Raw genomic sequence first — 22167 nt, forward strand, 5'->3', positions numbered from 1 at the left:
GGATGAGGTCCATGGGCTCCAGGTTTTAGGGCATCAGTTCCAAGGATTTAAGAAATAGCTTAGTCCTTAAGAAACAGCTGAAAAAGTCGGGTGCTCCACCAGTTTCTTTCAGACAATCTGAGCTTGTTTCCAAAGGATGGAGCTTGAAAGGTGTTCCTATAACATCCACTGTTGCTCATTTGTTCAGCCATTCAGTCATCCAATGCTTATTGATGGCCCATTTATAGGTGACTATTTAATCATTCTTAAATTTTAATGGAACAACAGTATTTCAATACTCAAATAGTATGGAAGGAAAAGCTTTGATTTGGCAAATATTTATTTTGAACGCAACCGGTGAACCCATACAAGCTAATCAGTTCATTATTATTCAGCTGGTTTACTCCACTAGCCCTGTTTTGTGAAGTGTTACAGGCAGTGAAAGAAACAGCAAGATCATGTCCAGGACGACCGCAGCCTAATTGAGAAGATCGCACCGAGACACACGGGTCAGCTGGAAAACACTGGAGAGTTAGGCTGGGTGTTACCAATAATCACGACACTTAACTGTTCAGAGATGGGGGAGCCAATGTGGTTTGGCGTAACTGAGAAGTTTTGGCTATTTTCAAATCCCACAGATTGATTAAAAGTCATTACATACAGCTGTTCTCTTATACACCCTGGCCCCCTACTCCCAACCCCCCAAACTAGAGTCTTCACGTATCTCCAAGTAGATCTATTCATATAGACAGGACTTTGGTCATCAGCTCTGGGGTGGCTTGTATTTTTTTCTTTGAAAAGTTCTTTATGAACTAAAAAAAAAAGGCCAGGGTAAAGTGGAAAATGAATACACTTGAGGGGAAAAGAGAGATTGGCTAGAAAGCTGATTTTCCTGCCCTAAAATGAAAATGACATGACATTTCATTTTGCATTGCAACATTTTCTATTTTGCATTGGATTTCAATAAGCTGAACACTTACAGTAAAATCTGTCACCAAGTTCTAATCATGAGAAGCACATGACTGAAAAAGATTTTCTACTTAATGGAAAATTTCTAGAAATTGTTACTCAGTCATAAAAATGTTCTGGTATCTCCTTTTATCTTTTAAGTCATCCAAAGGCCAGATGTTGAGAAACTGGGGTGAAGCCTTTCCCTTTGCTCCAAACAATTGGCAGCCTATAATACATCTTAATTAAATAATTGCTTTGGACTGTCTTGTGTATAATTAATCATTTAGCTCTTGAGATTGCTGGAAACCACAGTGGACACAAAATTCAAGGATTCCGGGTTTCTGAGATGTGAAAATTTGATGTTCTCACAGCCCTTTCTGGCCCCAAACTAGATAAGCGAATGTAATTTAAGTTGAATGTCATAGGTATTTAGCTGTCAACTTGGAGTTGGAAGTATCTCAGAGTGTGGAATTTAAATCCAGCAGACTTTGAAAGTGGGGTTCTCTTCCCACTGGTAGAGCAGGGGGAGAGAGGTTAGAAGACAGTTGCCAATGTTTGGGGAAGATGAAGACTGTGGGTATCTTCTCTATGGGGAGATTAAGAGGATCAGGAGAACACCGGACTGGCCCTTATGAGGGAAGGGTGAGACAAACTTCCGGGGCAGTGAGTGCCGGTGAGTGGGAGAAGCAGAAGAGAGGGGTGGTTGAGATGATGAGGGCCACCTGTCATGGCACTCTGCCTGGGATCCAGGCTCAGTGGATCCTCATATAGCGCCGCTCAGGTCATTTTCCCTGCCGCCGAGGGCACACAGGTAGCTGGAGGTACAGGTGGGACCCAGTCTCCACCCAGGTATCCGAAGCTTGAGATGTTCAGCCCCTGCGCTCGCCTGCCTGCCTCCCTCCCGTGCTGTCTTTTTTTTTTTTTTTAACATCTTTATTGGAGTATAATTGCTTTACAATGGTGTGTTAGTTTCTGCTTTATAACAAAGTGAATCAGTTATACATATACTTATGTTCCCATATCTCTTCCCTCTTGCATCTCCCTCCCTCCCACCCTCCCTATCCCAGCCCTCTAGGTGATCACAAAGCACCGAGCTGATCTCCCTGTGCTATGCGGCTGCTTCCCACTAGCTATCTATTTTACGTTTGGTAGTGTATATATGTCCATGCCACTCTCTCACTTTGTCACAGCTTACCCTTGCCCCTCCCCATATCCTCAAGTCCATTCTCTAGTAGGTCTGTGTCTTTATTCCCGTCTTACCACTACGTTCTTCATGACCTTTTTCCCCCCCTTAGATTCCATATATATGTGTTAGCATACTGTATTTGTTTTTCTCTTTCTGACTTACTTCACTCTGTATGACAGACTCTAGGTCCATCCACCTCACTACAAATACCTCCATTTCGTTTCTTTTTATGGCGGAGTAATATTCCATTGTATATATGTGCCACATCTTCTTTATCCATTCATCCGATGATGGACACTTAGGTTGCTTGAGAGGGTTGTGGGGCCCGAAATAGGGATGACTGTGACAGAGGCAGAAGTTAAAAGGGAAGGGGCCGAAGAAATGGAGCTGCTGCTTTGAAAACAGGCAGGCTTACTTTAAATTTCAAAACCCCATTGTTTTTCCTTCAATGGAAACAAAGAGGAATCTATTACAATTTTAACGGCTTAAATATTAAATAGATTTACTGTTTTGTTAGCTTTCAAAGTGATAACTCAGGGAACCTACACTTCCTCAAGATAAGTTTCTGTCTTTCTCGAAATTCAGTTTTTAATCTCCAAAGCAATGGTGAGTCAGGAAATAGCACAGCTGAATGGCGTTGTTCTTCATATGATTTTTCTTTCTACTCCCAGGCAAGCAGGGTAGTGGCACATGGATTTTGACGACCTGTAATCAGATGATGATTCAAAAATGGGAATTAACCTTGTTAATTCTGTGTTCAATTGCTAACTGAATTTTCTTGGAAATAGACTTTGCGGCTCAATACTGTGCTGCCAATCATGTTAGAAATGCAGTTGGCATGAAATTTAATTTCAGTCCTTTTTGGGAGGAGCTCATGGGTAAAAGCGGTATCCCACCTCATCTGTGTTTGATACACAGTGACGGCAGCAGTATTAGTGAACACAGTAGCACCATCAGGCTTATTTTCAATAAGTAATTTCCATGTGAACTACTCATGTATAATCAAAACAAATATTCATTATCCCCTGCTACGTATAAAGCACCAGGCTAGCTCCCATGGAACCCATAAAGGCATCTCACCCTTGGTTCCCATTTCAAATGTAATTCATAATCAGGTTTGGGAGACACGACCAAAGAGGTAAAACAAACTGTTATAAAAAATGCTAAGAGCAGCTACTACTACCGTATGCTAACACATATATATGGAATCTAAAAAAAAAATGGTTCTGAAGAACCTAGGGGCAGGACAGGAATAAAGATGCAGATGTAGAGAATGCACTTGAAGACACGGGGAGGGGGAAGGGTAAGCTGGGACGAAGTGAGAGAGTGGCATGGACATATATACACTACCAAATGTAAAATAGATAGCTAGTGGGAAGCAACCGCATAGCACAGGGAGATCAGCTGGGTGCTTTGTGACCACCTAGAGGGGTGGGATAGGGAGGGTGGGAGGGAGACGCAAGAGGGAGGAGATATGGGGATATATGTATATGTATAGCTGATTCACTTTGTTATACAGCAGAAACTAACACAACAATGTAAAGCAATTATACTCCAATAAAGATGTTAGAAAAAAAAAGAATAGCTATTACTGGCATATCAATAATAATAATAGCAGCTACGATTGATGGTTACCCTGAGCCAGGCTCCTTTTTAGAAATAACAGCTCTACTGAGAAATAATTCACCAACCATTACGCTCACTCTTTTAAAGCATGCAATTCAATGGTTTTTTAGTATATTCACTGAGTTGTACAAACATCACCACCGTCTAATTCCAGAATGTTTTCATCACCCCTAAAGCAAACCCTGTACTGTTAGCAGTCACTCCTCACCCTTCCCCACCCCCATGAACCAGGCTCTTGAAGTCTCTATTTTCTCTAATATTTACAGCAGTCCTCTAAAGCAGGTATCATGAGCCCCTTTCATTAACAGGAAGCCAGTGACGAGAGCCCATGGTCTCTGTGCTTCCCCAAAGATATATCCAAGTCCTCATCCCCGGTACCTGTGACTATAAACCTTCAAAAAGGGGGAGGGGACTTCCCCGGCAGTCCAGCGGTTAAGACTCCCATGCTTCCAATGCAGGGGGCAAAGGTTCGATCCCCTGGATGGGGAACTAAGATCCCACGTGCCCCGTGGAGCAGCAAAAAACAAAAAACAACAACAGGGGGCAGTGGTTTGCAGATGTGATTAAGTGGAGGATAGCAAGATAAGATTACCTGGATTGAGGGTGGGCCCTAAATTCAATGACGTGTGTCCTCATAAGAGACAGAAAAAGGAGAAGACACAGACACACAGGGGCGAAGGCCATGTGGACAGAGGCAGAGATTGGAGTGATGCGGCCACAAGGCCAGGAACGCCGAGGAGTGCCAGGAGCCAGGAGAGGGGCAGGGATGGATTCTCCCTCAGAGCCTCCAAAAGGAACCAACCCTGCCAACACCTTGATTTCAGGCTTCTGGCGTCCAGCACTGCGAGAGAAGACATTTCTGTTGCCTTAAAGGCCCCCAGTTTGCGGTCATTTGTTACGGCAGCCCTAGGAAACTAACGCAGGCACACAGCTGGTCAGCGGCAGAGCCAGGATCCCCCAGATGGACCTGGTTCCCACGCCTGCTCTCTTGTCTTTGGCCACTCGGGACGGTCAGCCCCTCTCCTGAGTCACCAAGGACTTGTGCCAGGGTGGGCGCAGCTGAATTCCAAGTGCAAAATGCCGGAGAAACTCAGAGCTGCCCAGAGGCTGGGCAGTTAGCCCAGGGCTGACCTAGGAATGGCTGATAAACAGCCCACGTGAAACGGGGGCCTTGAAGGGAGTTCTGGAGGATGGGGCGGACCTGGAGGCGTGGGGAGCTCGGGGGCCAGGTGAACGGCCTCGAAGAAGCAAGAGTGCAGGTGAAAGAAAGGTCAGCGTGTGCTCAGAAAGAAACACTGCAGCTGAAACGGAGACGCGCGCAGAAGGGCAGCGGGGCCACAGAAGGAGGGCGGGCGCTGGACCTGGGCGGTGGTCGATGCCAGGCAAGGCGTTCACCTTGGCTTTAGACCTCGGGCTGCACCTGTGGCCTCGTCACTCACCGTGCCGCACACGCTTTGCGCAGAAGACAATATTGCCTCCTCTATGCACTTCCAACTCCCAACTGCCAGGACTTTGCTCTTGCTGGCCCCTCTTCCTCTGCCTTTCCCCACCTGCAGCCCGGGACCTCTATCACATCCACCGGCTCCTTGCCTTGTAACCGTTGGCGGCCACCCCTCTGGCCTGCGGGATGCAGCTGCTTTGGGGCCACGTTGTCACCCAAAGGCTCCCATCGTTCCCGGGCAGCCCTCGGGCAGAGCCTTCCAGGCTGAAGCATAACCTGTGAGGTCCAGGTTAGCCATACCTTCCTGCAGGATTCCCTGGGCCCTTCTGCCGAGTTTCTCGTGTGGTTTTGTGTACACCTGCTTCACGGCACTTGCTTCCTCGTATTAAAATGATGTCTGGCTGCAGTGATCAGTGGGCGAGGAGGTGATGGGTAAACACCCGTGGAAACACTGTTGCACGAGCACGTGAGCGAACAGGGGCTCTGGCATGCAGGCTGTGGGGAGCTGTGTGGTTTTGAGTGCAGAGGGTGGCGGGACTTATGATCGAGCAGTGTTTTTGAAACACGACCTTCTGGAATGTGCAAGATGGACGTGAAGGGAAGGGTGGAGGAAGCATGGGTGCGAAGCAATTTAAAAATCCTGGAGGGAGGGAGGGCTGCTCTGGGGTGGCGATGGGGGAATGGGGAAGGGGAGACGGATGAGGGAGATTCTGTAAGGGGTGGGAGTGGGAGGGGCTGGTGCCTGCCAGAGGTTATCAGAGATCCCCCCGGGGGCCAAGCTAGGAGCCTGGGATGGGCTGGACCTTTAATGGAAAAGAGTTCAGGACGGGGGCCAGTCTGGGGACCAAGGAGTTGGGATTTGGACATTCTGAATTTTGAATGACAGTAGAGCCTGGGAGAACTGAGACTTGACCTTGGGGGTCCTTCAGGGTAGGGACCAGAGCAGCCTTGGAGATGGTGCAGAAGGGCTCCAAACCCAGCTGTGGCTCCCACAGATGTTTACACAGGATGACGGAATGAATATCTCCACGGAGGAAGAGGAAGGGAGAAGGAGAGCCCTCACCAGAGGTGGCATGGCCTGCGGGGTGGAGGGGAGCCAGCGTAGCCCAGCCTGATAGAAGCTATGGGAGCAGAAGGTCACAGAACAGAGGTCAAGGTCAAATTAACTTCACCTCCCACTCTAAGCCAATTTCTTTCTTAACGTGATCTACTATACTTTAAAGATTTTTTAAAAATTTGAACTGGCTGGGATTAAGTTTCACTGACCACTTGATGGCCTGGGGAGAGCACATTTATTCCACCAATGTTTATTGAGCACCTATAACGTGCCAGGTTCTAGACAGTGCTAGGGCGGGCCCAGGGCCCTGCTTTGCTAGCAGACAGGACAGCAAAGGCAAGGTCATCTCCATGTGCCTGACTTTTCGGCCCCTTAGACCACTTTGCCATGGGCCATTTAGGTTGAGCTGTGACATCTGGAAAACCCACATCCACCCAGATCAGCGAACACTCAAGTCCAGCTGAGAGGTACCAGGGAGGATGGTGGGCAGCTCCTCGGCATCCTTGGACGTGGCCAGTCCTTCAGGAGGGCTGAGGCTCGTTTCCCAGCACTCACCTCACTCCCTCTGACTTGTTTTCCTCCTAAGATCCTTTTTTCACTTTCTCAGCTGAGATTTCTGGTCAATTTCTTCAAATGGATCAATTCAACGTGTTTGTTAAATGATAAATAACAACACTGCATCAAAGCAGAACTTTTCCTTTCTTTCTTTTTTGAAAAATGATGGTTGTGATTGCCCTGATCGCTAAATTGCAAATGATTACTTTCATTATAATGGTTATTTCTGATTCCATGGACCATAATATTGGTCAATTCTACCCTTTGAAAAATAAGTTGATTGACTATTTTTCAATAGTGTGGTGGAGCAAGAAGTATTCCTGCATTTTGTGTTATATTTGATCTCATTATATAAAACTTAGTGCAGTAATTATATTACATAATTAAAATCAATGCAAGACATTAAAGGAACACAGCAATGTGTGTACTTATTCAGGTACCAAATAACCTGGCATCTGAGTATTTTTATTTAATTGAATTTTTAAAAGCATCTTGTGCTGTCTCCCACATCTAAGGCCAGTGCTAAGAGCTTATCAGACATGTTCCCTATCCTGAAGGTCCTTACAGCAGGGTAGTGAAAGCACAAGGTACAGTAATCGACTGTAAGTGAGCCAAAGCAGGACGGATGCCTTAACCCAGGGGTGTAAACAAATCTCTAGGAAGCGCCTGCTATGCTACAGGCACTGTGCTGTGGAAGCAAGGGCTGTCTGTGATGGGACAGGCGAGGCAGGGTTGAGCTGCATGGCAAGGAGTGGCTGGGACGCCAGGGTGGGCTTCGTGGAGGAGGCATCATTTGATTTGGGCCTTGGTGGGAGAGAGAACCTTCCAAAGCCACTGAGAGATGGGGAGAGGAGGGTGTCCCAGGCCGAGACACAGCAGGGATAAAGGCAGTGAGACACAGGTAGGGCATGTTCCGGAAACATGTAGAAAACAGTGGGGCTGGAATGGGGGAGGGGTTCCTCAGGGTAGACGACGATGGGGCTGAAAAAGAAGGTTGGATCCAAGTTGTGCAAAAGATCTAGTGGGGCAAATATGGAACAAGAAGTTAGCCAGACTTGGGTTTGAGATGGAGTTTTGCCCATTACAGCTGAGGGACTCTGGGGAAGCCACTTTCCCAGGCTTTGCTTTCTCATCCATAATCTGAGGAATGTAACTCCTGCCTACAGCTTAGTGAGCGTCGCACGAGAAAGTGCCAAGGCTTGGTGTCAATGCACGGGATGCCTCTCTCCTGAGACAGCCGCTGTGACTAGGAAGGGGGTGACAGCATCATTTGACGTGAGCACCTGCAGCTCCGAGCTGCAGCATCAGGACCAGGCTCCTGGTGACTGAGCCTCAGCTGCTCGGTAAAGCAGTGGCACTAACACCTGCCCCTGCCCTCCTGAAAGCAGAGATTGTGATGATGGCAAAGAGTAAAGTATGACATAGCCTGCTTGTCATCACCTTGGGGGGTGTGTGTGTGTCTGCGTGTGTGCGAGAGCATATGTGAAAGCGTGAGTGTGTAGGTGTGAGTGCGTGTACACCTCGTGCTCAGGTATCCTAAACTCCACTTAAAAATGAAGTTGTCATTACAACGAATACCTAGTTTACAACTCTAGATACCAGTTTCCTCATCTGTTACGTGAATGCTTCCCTTAAGTCTATCAAAGCACAGGTGATTCCCTAAGAAATTAAGCCTCATTTTAACCACCATGCCCGCAGGGGATGGGAAAACTCTTGGCTCATTCCAAAATCGTGAGCCCCCAAAAGTCCTTATGCCAGATTTCCAAGCAGAAGCTCGGAGGTGGAGCAAGAGAAGAGGAAGAAATGGTGAGAGACAGGCTCTTCCCCCGTAAGGATCTCATGCTCTAACCAGGGAGCTGGAAGGGGACAGCAATGTGTTTGTGAATCAAATCAGGACACAGGGACATGGCTATTTGGATGCCCTGGCAGGAGCGAGCCAGGGCTGGACGTCTGTCCCATTACAAAACACAGTGGCTAAGCTCCTCTGGGACAGGGGCAGAATTCTCTCCCCATCACTGGAACATGGTACCCATGCATGACAGTGTCAAGGAGCATCTGGTGCTCACGGGAATGCTCGTGGGCTTAGGGACTCAGGAGCAGGGCCGAGGCACGAAGCAGCGAGGGCAACAACAGAGACCAGGAGAACCATGAACGCTGCGCCGACACTGTGCTAACGAGGGCTGGGCATCTTGGGGAGACATATGATATGGTACAAAACTAACTTATGGCCCGAACTTCCCATTTGACTTGGAGTCCTTTCAAAGGAAGGCTAAGCTCTATGGCGGCACTCGTTTTTATGACCTATTTTCCACGTTGCACTTCATTCCCTCCGTTCAAGAGCTGTTTCCTCTTTAATCCCCCTTTCTGCTGGGATCTCCATGCGTTTCTCTCTCCTTATCTTTTCCCCTTCAAGCTTCAAATGAAGAAGGATGACTTGTTTGCTTCCCTCCTCTCTTCTCTCTTCCAGAACAGAGCTTTCCTTGCCTGCCCGTCTTTGATCAGCCTTTTTGAAGCAAAGCAGGATGTTCCTTCTCTGCTTTTTCTCTGCAAAACTGTAATCTGCTGGGCTCTAATTAATGCATCCCCTAGGACACTCCAGTTTTCCTCCACATTCCTAGCTCTGAATGTATTTTGGGGTCACACCATATTTCACATAATTTTTAATCCTATATTCTTTCTCAAAAATCTACCAGGTTGGTGCTACCCTAGTTGCATTTTTATTTCCCCTCTCGATTGATTCTTCTGCCAGGAAGCAGTTGATCGAACACAGCTTTGTCTCTGGTCTGATTCTCTCCTCGCAAGATCATAAAGTTGACTACATAACTCCGGAATTTCTCTGTTGATGCACGGTCTACTGCTTTTGTAACAACAGCACAAAGATCTGGGAAATTAAAATTCTCAGGAGCTCCATCCCCACGCAGCAGCTTGCTCCGTCAGTGTTCCCACCCCGTCTTGGTGGTCGACACCAGACGACGCAGCACTCACTCCCCTGACTCTTCCTGGAACCCCAGCCATAAGTATTTCACAGTATTCCTCTTTGCCAAGTTGTGCTCTGTGCCAGGTACCTGGGGTGGGGCGGGCGGACATTCTCCAGGTGCCGGAGACAGGAGGTGGTCACTGAGACTCAGACGCTCTGTAGAATTTGGTCAGAGAGATGGACCCCTCTGTGAGGGAGAAACCGGGGACCCTGACAGTTACCTGTGCCTTTGTGGGGCAGGCCTGGGATGAAGGACAGGGAGTAGAGAGCAAGTGGCAAGGCCAAGCACAGGGGGCAGATCTGTCCTATTTAAATGTTACTCAGAAATACTCCACCCAGTCGTTCATCTTCATAATTTAAAACTAATTAGTTAATGTCACTGGTTTGCAGGTTGTTTTATTTAGTGTAAAAAGGAGCTATTAGGAATTCCCTTGAAGATACCCTCATCTCTTTATCCATCAAGGGTTTGATACCCTATGAAAACCACCTGAAAGTTATCAGACCAACCCGGACCTCTCCGTTTACGCCTGGTCTCAGTTTCGCTAGCTTAGAGTTTTCACAAACATGTGGAAGCTGTTGTTGGAGTTGGCCTGTAGTTTCTGTGTGTCCCTGGCCCTCATCTGTCCTTTTTTTGGTTTTCCTTCATGTACCCACCCTTCTCTGCCACCCGCACCAGCCCCTGAGGCTGGGTGTGGTTCACACTCAGCCTGGCCCAGGGGTCGGGCACATAACCTGTTAAATTAGAGCATTCCACCCACCACTGACCACGGTGATTGTTTCAGGGAGGGGCCCATGACCCAGTGAGGGACAATAAGTTGCATTTTGAGGACTTTTGCTGAGCTTAAAAGAAGGGCCCTCCTTCTTCTACTTGCCCTCTGAGGATGTAAGTCTGGAGCTGCCTGAAGACCCTCTGTCACCGCAAAAATAAACAGTGCCTGAGAATGAAATCAACACAGAAGAAGGTAGAGGCCAAAGACGGAGAGAGAATGGATTCTGATAACATCAGTTAGGCCCTGGAACCAGCCATACCTGAAGCCGTCGCTGGACTTTTCGATAGCATGAATCTACCTCTATGCTTGGTCTTTAAGCCAGTTTGAATTAGCTTTTATGTTCTTTGCACACAGTGACCTCTATATTAATTTGAAGGTTGGAAATATCTAGCCTTCAAAACAGGTCCATCTTTTAGGTTCCAGAGAGGTGCGACAGTAAAGTGCCGACTTCCCATGTATGTGTTAGAGACTCTCTACTTTCAGTTGTATTGGACACCACACAGGAGAGGGGTGACTGTAATTCTCAGGTGTGTGTGGTCCTGTGTGCTCCACCCGGCTCTCGTAGGAGCAGTGTAGCTCTGCATGGAATTAACCCAGAAGTACCGCATGTTCACGCCTCCCTGACTGGCCCAGTCCCAGAATCAAAGAATGTAAGACTGTCTCAAGTGGCTGATGGTTTTTCCACTGGCTGCTCACTCAAGGTCAGGCACAGGGCTGGGCTTTCCTATGGGTCGTTGTACTTATTTTCACAACCACCAGTCTCAGCTAGAGTCTTTAGCTCCATTTTAAATACGAGGCAACTGGCGCTCAGAGAAGCCCAGTGATTGGTCACTGCTTGGGCTATTGTGCTCTGGGGCATGGACATCTATCTGATGATCCCAGAGGGCCTACCTCCAATTGGTCACTCACCTTGGCCCAGATGCCAGCGGGTCTGACCCCACCCTGTCCTTCATCTCTGTGTCCTCCAGGTGCCTGTGCCCTGGTTTTCCAGGAGAGCTGGGCCCTCATCCCCACACAACTCTTCAGTCCTCTAACTGATCCCACCCTCCTCGCTCTGCCCCTCAGACCTTCCCACTGTGCCCTGGGGACTCACGGTCCCCCCTCAAAGTACCCTCCCCCTGACGCGCTCCTGAACGTTCCCGCCACCTCCTCACCCCGGCCCACGTTTGGTGCTGCGGTTTCCCCGCGTGGGACTGGAGCAGGCGAAGGGGGAGGGGAGCCACGTTTTGAACAGACTGTTAGATTCCAATGGTAACTACTTAAGAATGAATCCGGTATCTCAAGGACTGGGGGAGACGTGAGGAAACAGAACCCCCGTCCTCTGATGGTCAGAGTGGAAACCGGGCGGGCACGCTGGCAGGACACGGTGGCAGGACTGGTCAGGTCACACCCTTCCCTCCTTCGGGCGCCTCGATCGGAGCCGCGCCCGGGTCAGGGAGCCCGAGGCCTGCGGGGCCGGTTGTTGGCAGCTGAGAGAGGCTGGAAACCACCTAAACGCACGTGGCGGAGAAAACGAGGAGAGGAAACGCGGGTGTTTGTGGAACGGAAGGCTGTGCGCAGTGAGGGAGGAGGCCGCCCCTCACGCGCCCGGAAGGACGATGCCGAAACGATGCTGAGCACGGACAGCGACTGCAGGGCGCGCTGCGCCGCCCTCCTTCCTGTACACGTAAGGCGCGCAGGTGGCCCACGCCACGAGGAACGGCAGCAGCCGCGGGGACACGTGCTGGGGGTCGGCGGGGGCTGGGGGCGCACGTGGGGCAGGGACGCCCCGGGAACGGACGGGCAGGGGGACGTGCGGCCGGAGGCCCGGCTGCACCCTCCCTCGGGCCGGTCCAGCTGCCAGCAGGGCTCAGGGCTGCGCGTGCTGACCAGGCCGCGGCCAGACTCGGGTGCTGTTATTCTGGAGAATTCCGTCCACTAGCGGCTGTACTGTCTGTCCGTAAGCGCCGCCAACGTGATTACTCATTAATTCAAGAGTACCTGTAAATGCTCGCAGCGCGGCAGGACTCACGGGAGGCAAGGTTTCCAGGAGCGCCGCTTCCGCTCCCCTGCGTGGGGCGTCTGTCTCCGTCCACAGCTGCTAAACCCCGCCCAGCGCCCCTGATCGCCACTTCGCTCCTGTCGTGTGTAGTGTGTTACATGTGCTGAGTTGTCCAAGGTGCACTGTGTGCCTGGGGTATGTTGTGTGTGGCATGTTGTGTGTGTGTTGTGTTGATATGTGTGGTATGTCGTGTGGGATAAACTGTGTGTGTTACAGGGTGTGTGTGGTGCTTGTACTGTGTGTGTGGTGGTGTGTGGTAATATAGTGTGTGGTATGTGTGTGCTAAGGTGTGTATGTGTGGTGTGTGTAGTATATTGTGTGTGTGTCTGTGGTGTGTATGTTGTGTGTATGTGGTGTGTGTGGTATATTGTGTGTGTCTGTGGTGTGTATGTTTGTGGTATGTGTGGTATATTCTGTGTATCTGTGGCGTGTATGTTGTGTGTGTGGTATATTGTGTGTGTGTCTGTGGTGTGTGTGGTATATTGTGTGTCTGTGGTGTGTATGTTTGTGGTGTGTGTGGTATATTATGTGTGTGTCTGTGGTGTGTGTGGTATATTGTGTGTGTGGTGTGTATGTTTGTGGTGTGTGTGGTATATTGTGTGTGTGGTGTGTACGTTGTGTGTGTGGTATATTGTGTGTGTCTGTGGTGTATGTTGTGTGTGTGTGTGTAGTGTGTGTGGTATATTGTGTGTGTGTCTGTGGTGTGTATGTTTGTGTGTGTGGTGTGTGTGGTATATTGTGTGTGTGTCTGTGGTGTGTATGTTTGTGGTGTGTGTGGTATATTGTGTGTCTGTGGTGTGTGTGTGGTGTGTGTGGTATATTGTGTGTGTCTGTGGTGTGTATGTTTGTGGTGTGTGTGGTATATTATGTGTGTGTCTGTGGTGTGTGTGTGGTGTGTGTGGTATATTGTGTGTGTCTGTGGTGTGTATGTTTGTGGTGTGTGTGGTATATTGTGTGTCTGTGGTGTGTGTGTGGTGTGTGTGGTATATTGTGTGTCTGTGGTGTGTATGTGGTGTGTGTGGTATATTGTGTGTGTCTGTGGTGTGTATGTTTGTGGTGTGTGTGGTATATTGTGTGTGTGTGGTGTGTATGTTGTGTGTGTGTGTGGTGTGTGTGGTATATTAGGTATGTGTCTGTGGTGTGTATGTTGTGTGTGTGTGTGGTGTGTGTGGTATATTGTGTGTGTGTCTGTGGTGTGTATGTTGTGTGTGTGTGTGTGGTATATTGTGTGTGTCTGTGGTGTGTATGTTTGTGGTGTGTGTGGTATATTATGTATGTGTCTGTGGTGTGTGTGTGGTGTGTGTGGTATATTGTGTGTGTCTGTGGTGTGTATGTTTGTGGTGTGTGTGGTATATTGTGTGTCTGTGGTGTGTGTGTGGTGTGTGTGGTATATTGTGTGTCTGTGGTGTGTATGTGGTGTGTGTGGTATATTGTGTGTGTCTGTGGTGTGTATGTTTGTGGTGTGTGTGGTATATTGTGTGTGTGTGGTGTGTATGTTGTGTGTGTGTGTGGTGTGTGTGGTATATTAGGTATGTGTCTGGTGTGTATGTTGTGTGTGTGTGTGGTGTGTGTGGTATATTGTGTGTGTGTCTGTGGTGTGTATGTTGTGTGTGTGTGTGTGGTATATTGTGTGTGTCTGTGGTGTGTATGTTTGTGGTGTGTGTGGTATATTATGTATGTGTCTGTGGTGTGTGTGTGGTGTGTGTGGTATATTGTGTGTGTCTGTGGTGTGTATGTTTGTGGTGTGTGTGGTATATTGTGTGTCTGTGGTGTGTGTGTGGTGTGTGTGGTATATTGTGTGTCTGTGGTGTGTATGTGGTGTGTGTGGTATATTGTGTGTGTCTGTGGTGTGTATGTTTGTGGTGTGTGTGGTATATTGTGTGTGTGTGGTGTGTATGTTGTGTGTGTGTGTGGTGTGTGTGGTATATTAGGTATGTGTCTGTGGTGTGTATGTTGTGTGTGTGTGTGGTGTGTGTGGTATATTGTGTGTGTGTCTGTGGTGTGTATGTTGTGTGTGTGTGTGTGGTATATTGTGTGTGTGTGGTGTGTATGTTTGTGGTGTGTGTGGTATATTATGTATGTGTCTGTGGTGTGTATGTGGTGTGTGTGGTATATTGTGTGTGTGTGGTGTGTATGTTTGTGGTGTGTGTGGTATATTATGTGTGTGTCTGTGGTGTGTGTGTGTGGTGTGTGTGGTATATTATGTATGTGTCTGTGATGTGTATGTGGTGTGTGTGGTATATTGTGTGTGTGTCTGTGGTGTGGATGTTGTGTGTGTGGTGTGTGTGCGGGGTGTGCACCGAGGTTCCTTCTCCGCCATGGCACGCAGTACTCGCAGACCCACGGCGCACAGTCCCGCGTTCCCTGGGCCGCCGCTGTCCCAGGCCCTCCGTCCTGCCCTCCGCAGACCCGCACTCTGGTGGCAGCGGCCAAAGCAAAGCAGGACTTTGAGGACACAAGCTGCTAGTTCACAAACTAGATAGATAAACCCAGTCAAGAGGCTGAGGCAGCTGGGAATCTGTCAACAGACTGGTTTTCCTGGGGAGCCCGCAGAGCCCGCCGGGCCGGTTGCTGCGACTGGAAGGCGGGGCTGGCTCGTCCTCGGCAGCAGAAGGGATTGTTTCCTGCGTCGGGCAGGGGCCCCTGCCGCCCAGGCCCGTACTCAGCTCACCTGGATCTGTGCTCAGTCAGCCCCTCACTTTGTGTCCTAGTGAGAAGAGGCCCTTTTCATTTTTATTAAGCAAGCAGCTGAAATGCTAATACCTAATGTCCTATTTTTTTTAACACTGGGAGTTGTTTGGCATCGAGCCACAAAAACAAAAGATATTCCCCAAATCCTTGGCTGCTGAACCCAGCCAACCTACCAGGCCTGAGGACGGCCTCGAAAGAGGAGCAGCGAAGGAAGGCGAGCTGAGATGGGAGTGGGGGGGGGGGGTGCGGTGCCCTCCGCATTGCCGGGCAAGGGCTCCTCGGTTCTGCCAGGCAGGGGCGAGGTCCGTCACTCTAGTGATTTAGAGCGATCGGAGAAGGGGGTGGTCTGCGGTAGCTGTGCTTAAGGCCAGAGGTGCCACTGTCAAGGTCACTTACCTGAGACCAGAACAAGTGCTGAGACTGACCGTGGAACCAGAATAGCCCTGCACGTGTCCATGGTAGTAACAGTGACCCTGAAAGAAGAAAGTTGGTTCAGTCATGATGTCTTCTTGCCCACTCACAATAAACCAACGGCCTCCAATCATCTTGTTTTCAGCTACAGAATTCCCTTTTGCATAAAATGTTGAACCAGCGGTCTTAATGTTTCATGCCAGCCCCACGTGACCCCGCCAGGATCTATGGCAGGAATATCTGATTTACTTAGAGATTATCAACAGGGTTTCTAATTGCATCCCGGTTCCATTCTCGTCTCTCTGACACCCTTCAGGAAAGCCCTGATGTGGAAGGTTTTACAAACTCCAGCAGCTGAACAAATCACATTGCCATTTTCCGCATTACAAGTTGTCTTTTGTAATGAGATGAGGAACCGTGTGGGGTATTTAAGCACACTGTGAAATGCAATAAAATGAGGCCAAATCTATGGCTTATGAAAACAGAAAAGGCTATGAGAGGAAGGGGGTGAGGAGAGATAGCGGGTACCTCGATGAACTGCCCAATTGAGAGCAGAAAGACTCTCTTAGCAGGAGAGAAAAATAGGAAGGTCTTCTAAGACAAAAGTCCTTGGGTGACATGCCTGCAATATGCCATTTCTTTAATAATGTCACTTGCAAAAAGAAACCACAGCACGGACACATCCTTAGTGAAGATAGATATCCGTCCGGAATCAAGGTTAATTTTATTGTTGAACAAATGTTATGTTGCAGCCCCAATTAAGTGGCTGGCTGGCAAGAAACGCTAAGTGCATTTAGTGCTCCTCATTCAAGGCCTCTGGATGCCAGCGGCGTACGGTCCCGAGGCAAAGGGCTGCGTCTTCTAAGGGACAGGAGAAGTGGACGCTGGGGTTTCAGCCTCAGCACACAGCTCCTTCAATCAGGACCACAGTTAATCACTTTTTCCAGGGCAGGGCAGGGTGTCCAGTTGTCCTGCCCGACAGGGACAACATTCCAAAGACCACCTTGACTTTGCTGAGAAAGAGGGCTGGATGGGATTGAGTGGCCAGGGAAATCCCATATCATGAAAAAGAGGCCAAGATGATCTCTTTGTCACTGAACAGAGGACAAAATTTTGGGATCATCTGAAAAGGCAATTACAGGAAGGGAGTGCTGCAGAACATTTGTTATTTTGACTTTTTCTTATTGATTGTGGAAGTTCTTTATATATTCAGGATATTAATTATGTGAGAAATGTCTTCTTAACTGACTTACGATATCTTTTATTGTATTTATTACAAGAGTTTCCAATTCTTATATAATCAAATTTATGCATATTGTGTATTGCTTAAGATGGCTTTTTTCAACATTATACATATGTCCTCTCTTATTTTCTTCTATTTCTTAGAATTAGTTATTCAATCTAAATTGGAATTCATTCTTGTGGAGGTATGAGGTTGGAATCCAACCTTCCCCACGAACTAAGAGCCAGCTGTTCTTCACCACCATTTTCCTTTTCTTACTGATTTGAAATGTCACCTTGTCAGATATCGAATGCCCACATACGTATGTGGCTTCACCTCCGTGTTCTCTATGCTGGTCCACTGAGGCAAACCTCCATCTGTCCATTCCTGAGCCAACACCACACTGTTTTAATTCCTATTATTCTATAGGAACATTTTGATATCAGAGCAAGTTCTCTTTTTTGATTGTGATTAAATTCACATACCATAACATCCACCTTTTTAAAGCATACTATTATGGGTGTTAGTACGTTCATAATGTTGTGCAGCCATCACATCTAATTCCAAAACATTTTCATCACCCCAAAAAGAAACCTCACACTCATTAGCAGTCACTTCCCATTAGCCACCCCTGGCAACCAATAAACTACTTCCCGTCTCTATGGATTTGCCTATCCTATTCATTTCATTTCATTTCATTTCACGTTAAGTGGAGTCATACAAAATGTGGCCTTTTGTGTCTGGCTTCCTTTACTTAGGATAATGTATTCAAGGTTCATTCATGTTGTAGCAAGTATTAGTACTTCATTCCTTTTTTTTGCTGAATAAAATGACATTGTAGGGATATACCAAATTTTGTTTTCCCATTCATCGGTTGCTGGGGATTTGGGCTGTTTCCACTTTTAGACTATTATGAATAATGCTGCCATGAACACTTACGTACAAGTTTTTGTGTGGACATATTTTTTTGGTTCTCTTGGGTATACACTATGGGTAGGTATATGGTTATATATCTGTAAGTGGGATTGCTGGATCTTATGGTGACTCTGTTTACATTCTGAAGTACTGCCAAATTTTTCCCAAGCAGCTGAACCATTTTACATTCTCAGTGTATGGGATGAATGTATGAACTTGTCCACATCCTCACCCACATTTGTTATTGTCTATGCTGTTGATTACACCCATCCTAGTATATGTGAAGTAGTGTCTCACTGTGGTTTTGATTTTCATTTTCCTAATAACGTATGACATTGAACATCTTTTCACATGCTTATTGGCTATTTATACATCTTTTCTAGAGAGATGTCTATTCAAATCCTTTGCCTATTTTTTAATTGTTTTTTTTTTGTCTTTTTATTGTTAAGTTGGAAGAGTTCTTTATATACCCTAGATTCTAGACCCTTACCAGAGACATGATTCGCAAATATTTTCTCCCATTTTGTGGGTTGTCTTTTCACTTTCTTGATGTCTTTTGTAGCACAAAAGCTGATCATTTTGATGAGGTCCAAGCTCTCTATTTTCTTAATTTGGTTGCTTATGCTTTAGGTGCCATACCTGAGAGACCCTTACCTAACCTAAGGTGATAAAGACTTACACCTATGTTTTAAGAGTTTTATAGGTTTAGCTCTTACATTTAAATCTTTGATTCACTTTGAATTAATTTTTGTATATGCTTAAAGTAGGGCTCCAATTTCACTCTTCTGCATGTGGATATCCAGGTGCCCTGAACCATTTGTTAGAAAACTATTCTTTCCCCAATTTGTCTTGGCAACCTTGTTGAGAATGAGTTTTCTTTTGATACTATTTTTTCTTCAGAAGTTTCTACAGTATTATTACCTATTTTCCCTTTCAGGTGAATTTTAGAATCAAATTTTAAGCTCTGCAATAATCCTTTGAGATTTCAGCTTGACTAATTTGAATGTAGAGGTCAATTTAGTCAGGATTTGTAGTTTTCAAATAAAAAGTTTTTCTATTCATATATACGGTATGTCTCTCCACATAATAAGGCCATTTTTATGACCTTCTGCCTAGTTTTAGATGTTTTTTTTTTTTGAACGACTTTGGAAAGTTTTCACTTGGCTTATGTCTAGGTATTGTATAGGCTTGTTGATATCATAAATAGGGTCTTTTTTTCTACTACATCTTATACATGGTTATTTTTAATATAAAGGAAAGCTTTTTTATTTTTTAAAGTTGATCTTGTATCAGAGACTCCTGCTGGGCCATCTTATCAGCTTAACAATTCGTAGCATAGCTTGGATTTTTTATGTTGTTGACTATACCAGCTGGAAATAATGACATTTTCTGGGCCTCCTTTTTGACCCCCATACAACGTTGAGGAGTGGGGTGGCCCGGTGGCCAGGGACAGAGGTGGGAGAGGGGATTGCCCACAGAGGGAAGGCACATGCACAAAGATGGGCAATGCGGGAGGGGGACAGTTCAGGGAGGGGCTTTGTCTGCTTGGCTGGGAGATTCAGGCGCGGAGGCAGACTCACTGCCCCATTTCTCCTCTGGCGAGGGCGTCCTCTTCAGTGAGCATGTGGCCCAGGGAAGGGGGCACGAGGGACAGTGCTGGGGGACACTGCCCAGCCAGCCACCAGGCGTCCAGCCAGGCCATGGGGGACCCTTGCTGCCAGCCTGCCTCTTCGGTTTCCATGGGAAGTAACTTTTGAAAGGCTCCATGGTTCCCCCTCTCTAGGTAACTCTAGCTTTGGGTACTTAAGGGAGTCATGATAATAATTCTCTAAACATGGGGAGGTTGTGTAACTGGATTGTAATGCCCCAGGGCATCAGGGGGGCCTGGTCCCCTCTGCACAGGGTGGGGGGATTTCAGCCCTGGGAACCCAGCAGACATGTTGGAGCTGAGATGACTCAGGAAGTGAAGGGACCCAGCTGGCGTTATAAGTTAGGCTGCCTGGGGGAACGAACGTCACTGGTTTTTGACTTACCCATCTTTGAGGGTCTTGTACATTAAATAATTTGCTCCATTTTAGACAACTGTGAAATATTGCTATAGGAAACCAGGTATTGGTTAAAAAATTAAAAACCAAATGGTGACAATAGTCTTAATGACCGACCTCTGGAATTTCAAACTCATTTATTCTCAGTGTCGATTTACTTTTTAATAGATTACTTATCAAATGTGCTTTCAAATTAAATACCCAGAAATATAAGCTTATTAAAGAATGAGCTGAGAACAAATTAGTATAAAATTAATTTCCAGTTCAACAACTAGGCTGAATTATTGCTTATAAAAGAGGAGGGGGTGAAGAAAAAAAAGAGGAGCGGATGGATTCTAGCTCTTGTACTCTGGTCCTTAAACAGCCCCAACTCTCTTAGTCAGTACCAGAGTTAACACCTCATGTCTTAGCTCTAAAACTACCTTCTGTTCACCTTCAGACAGCTGACTAGCAAGCCCATTGCTCTCTCTTGACTATTACTAGAACTCCAAATTCCAGATCCTCCAGGACAATTGCAATCTCATGAAGTTTTGTTTTTTTCAATATGATTAACTAAACGTTTAAACACATGTGATTTGGTTTTTATAATATAGAAGTCATCATATAGATAAATTGACAAATCAGAGAGAAAGACTCATCACACTAGGTGTCACATAATTGGCTGGGGAATTTGACCATGGGGAGTGGAGGAGATGTACGTTCCTACTCCTCTGGGGGGGCTTGATCCCCTCTGGCGGTGGCCAAGGTCAAGAGAGAAGTGCAGGCAGCACCACATGGGGGCCAGCAGTGCCCACTCAGCAAAATCTCCAGGTGAGTGTGTGTCCCCATATCTGAGGGCCAGGTTGCCTCCTATAGACTGATGTTAACAGGCAGGAACCTGCCAGGCCTTGTAGATTTGCAAACACGTGGCCTGTTGGATCTGGATGTGGCCACACCTGTGAGAGATGCAGGCATCCATCATGCCTTGGAGGTCTTGTGCCCCAGGGCCCACCGGATCTGTCGATCACAACAATTACCCTTGCAAGCCTCCCCAGTTGCCTCAAGAGAGGCAAACCATACCGTCCCTTTCTTTCTCTCATGCTCACGTCTCTAAAGACGTGGCTGAACGAGACATCGTCTTATTTGCACAGTCGTCTTGGCCTAGTCCTGCTGGTCCAATACATTCTCTTTCCACCAGCAAAACATAACAGAAAATAGTCCCAAACATGCATAACCACAAAATTACATCTTTTCCTTTACAAAACCTCTAACCATTTATTTTATATACTTATTACTTAACCTAATGCATTTCTCTCCCCTCCAGTAAAATAAACTCTCCTTCTGTTTAATACTATCAATCAAATATAATGGTGGGGAAGAGGATATAGAATAAGAACACTTGAGCTTGAAAATAGTAGCCCTCAACTCTATGCCATACGGGAAGTAAAATAAAAATTCTGTTACCCAACTCTCAGTGGACTAGAAAGAAAGGAATTTTATATGCTAAATTGCTACCAAAAGTGGCCTGACCTCGTGATTAAAAAGGACCTGTGAGCAGACAAATTCCATTAGGGAGTAAGCTGAGCGAAAATGATTTTCAATGTTCTTTTCCTTGGGAACTTGAAAGGGCCTCCCCTGCTACATGCAGTGTGACCAACTGTCTTGATTTAGCATTTGAATCGCACAGTGTTCTAGCTGGAAGGGAACTTCAGCCCGTCCAGATGTGGAAACTGAGGCCCTGACTGGTGAAATAACTGTCTAAGGTCACAGAGCTGGTTCATGGCAGAGCAGGGACTAAAGGACAAGCCTCTCATCCCCAGGCAGGACAGCTTCCTTCCACATCTTGCTGCTATGAACGTGCACCCTCGCGAGGAAAAGTTATCACCTAAAATCCAAACTTGGACAGAATACTTTTTCAAGGACAGCAGAGCCTCTTCACTCAGGGAATCCGAGGAAAGTAAAGTCATTTCCAGACTCAGAAAGGTCTGCAGATCGGAGGGGTGTGAGGGTGAGTGTGTGTGTGCACACGTGCACGTGCGTGTGTGCCTGAGCTGCTGACCTGCGTTTCAGCACACCTACGGTCCAGCCTTTCCTCCCCTGTGTGGAGCATCAGGCCCCCACATACCAAGGGTTTGCTTGAGACTGAAAGAAGGTGACAGTGCATTCAAGCAAAGCAAAAAGTGACTTTGCAGCCCCGTGTGTTTCTCTGACTGAGTGACATTACGCTTTCCCCTGAGGGTGTACGGGATGGATTGCTGAGAAGGAAGTCAGCCCACCCATGCTCCCCGGGCCATGTCTGCTCCCAGCTCTAACAAGAACCG

At 47.2% G+C, this 22167-nt stretch overlaps 1 protein-coding gene across 1 annotated transcript in view; it reads right to left on the reverse strand.

The window, feature by feature from the left end:
* The window catches only part of ADAM12 (ADAM metallopeptidase domain 12), a 387856-nt gene that overhangs the window by 106640 nt on the left and 259049 nt on the right, over positions 1-22167 (reverse strand). Inside the window, exon 5 of the mRNA XM_082406618.1 lies at positions 15671-15747. Within this exon, the coding sequence (XP_082262744.1) occupies positions 15671-15747 (77 nt within the window). The remainder of the gene's footprint in view (positions 1-15670; positions 15748-22167) is intronic.

Source organism: Balaenoptera borealis, assembly GCF_965194805.1.
Source record: "Balaenoptera borealis genome assembly, chromosome: 10".
Classification (NCBI taxonomy): domain Eukaryota; kingdom Metazoa; phylum Chordata; class Mammalia; order Artiodactyla; family Balaenopteridae; genus Balaenoptera; species Balaenoptera borealis.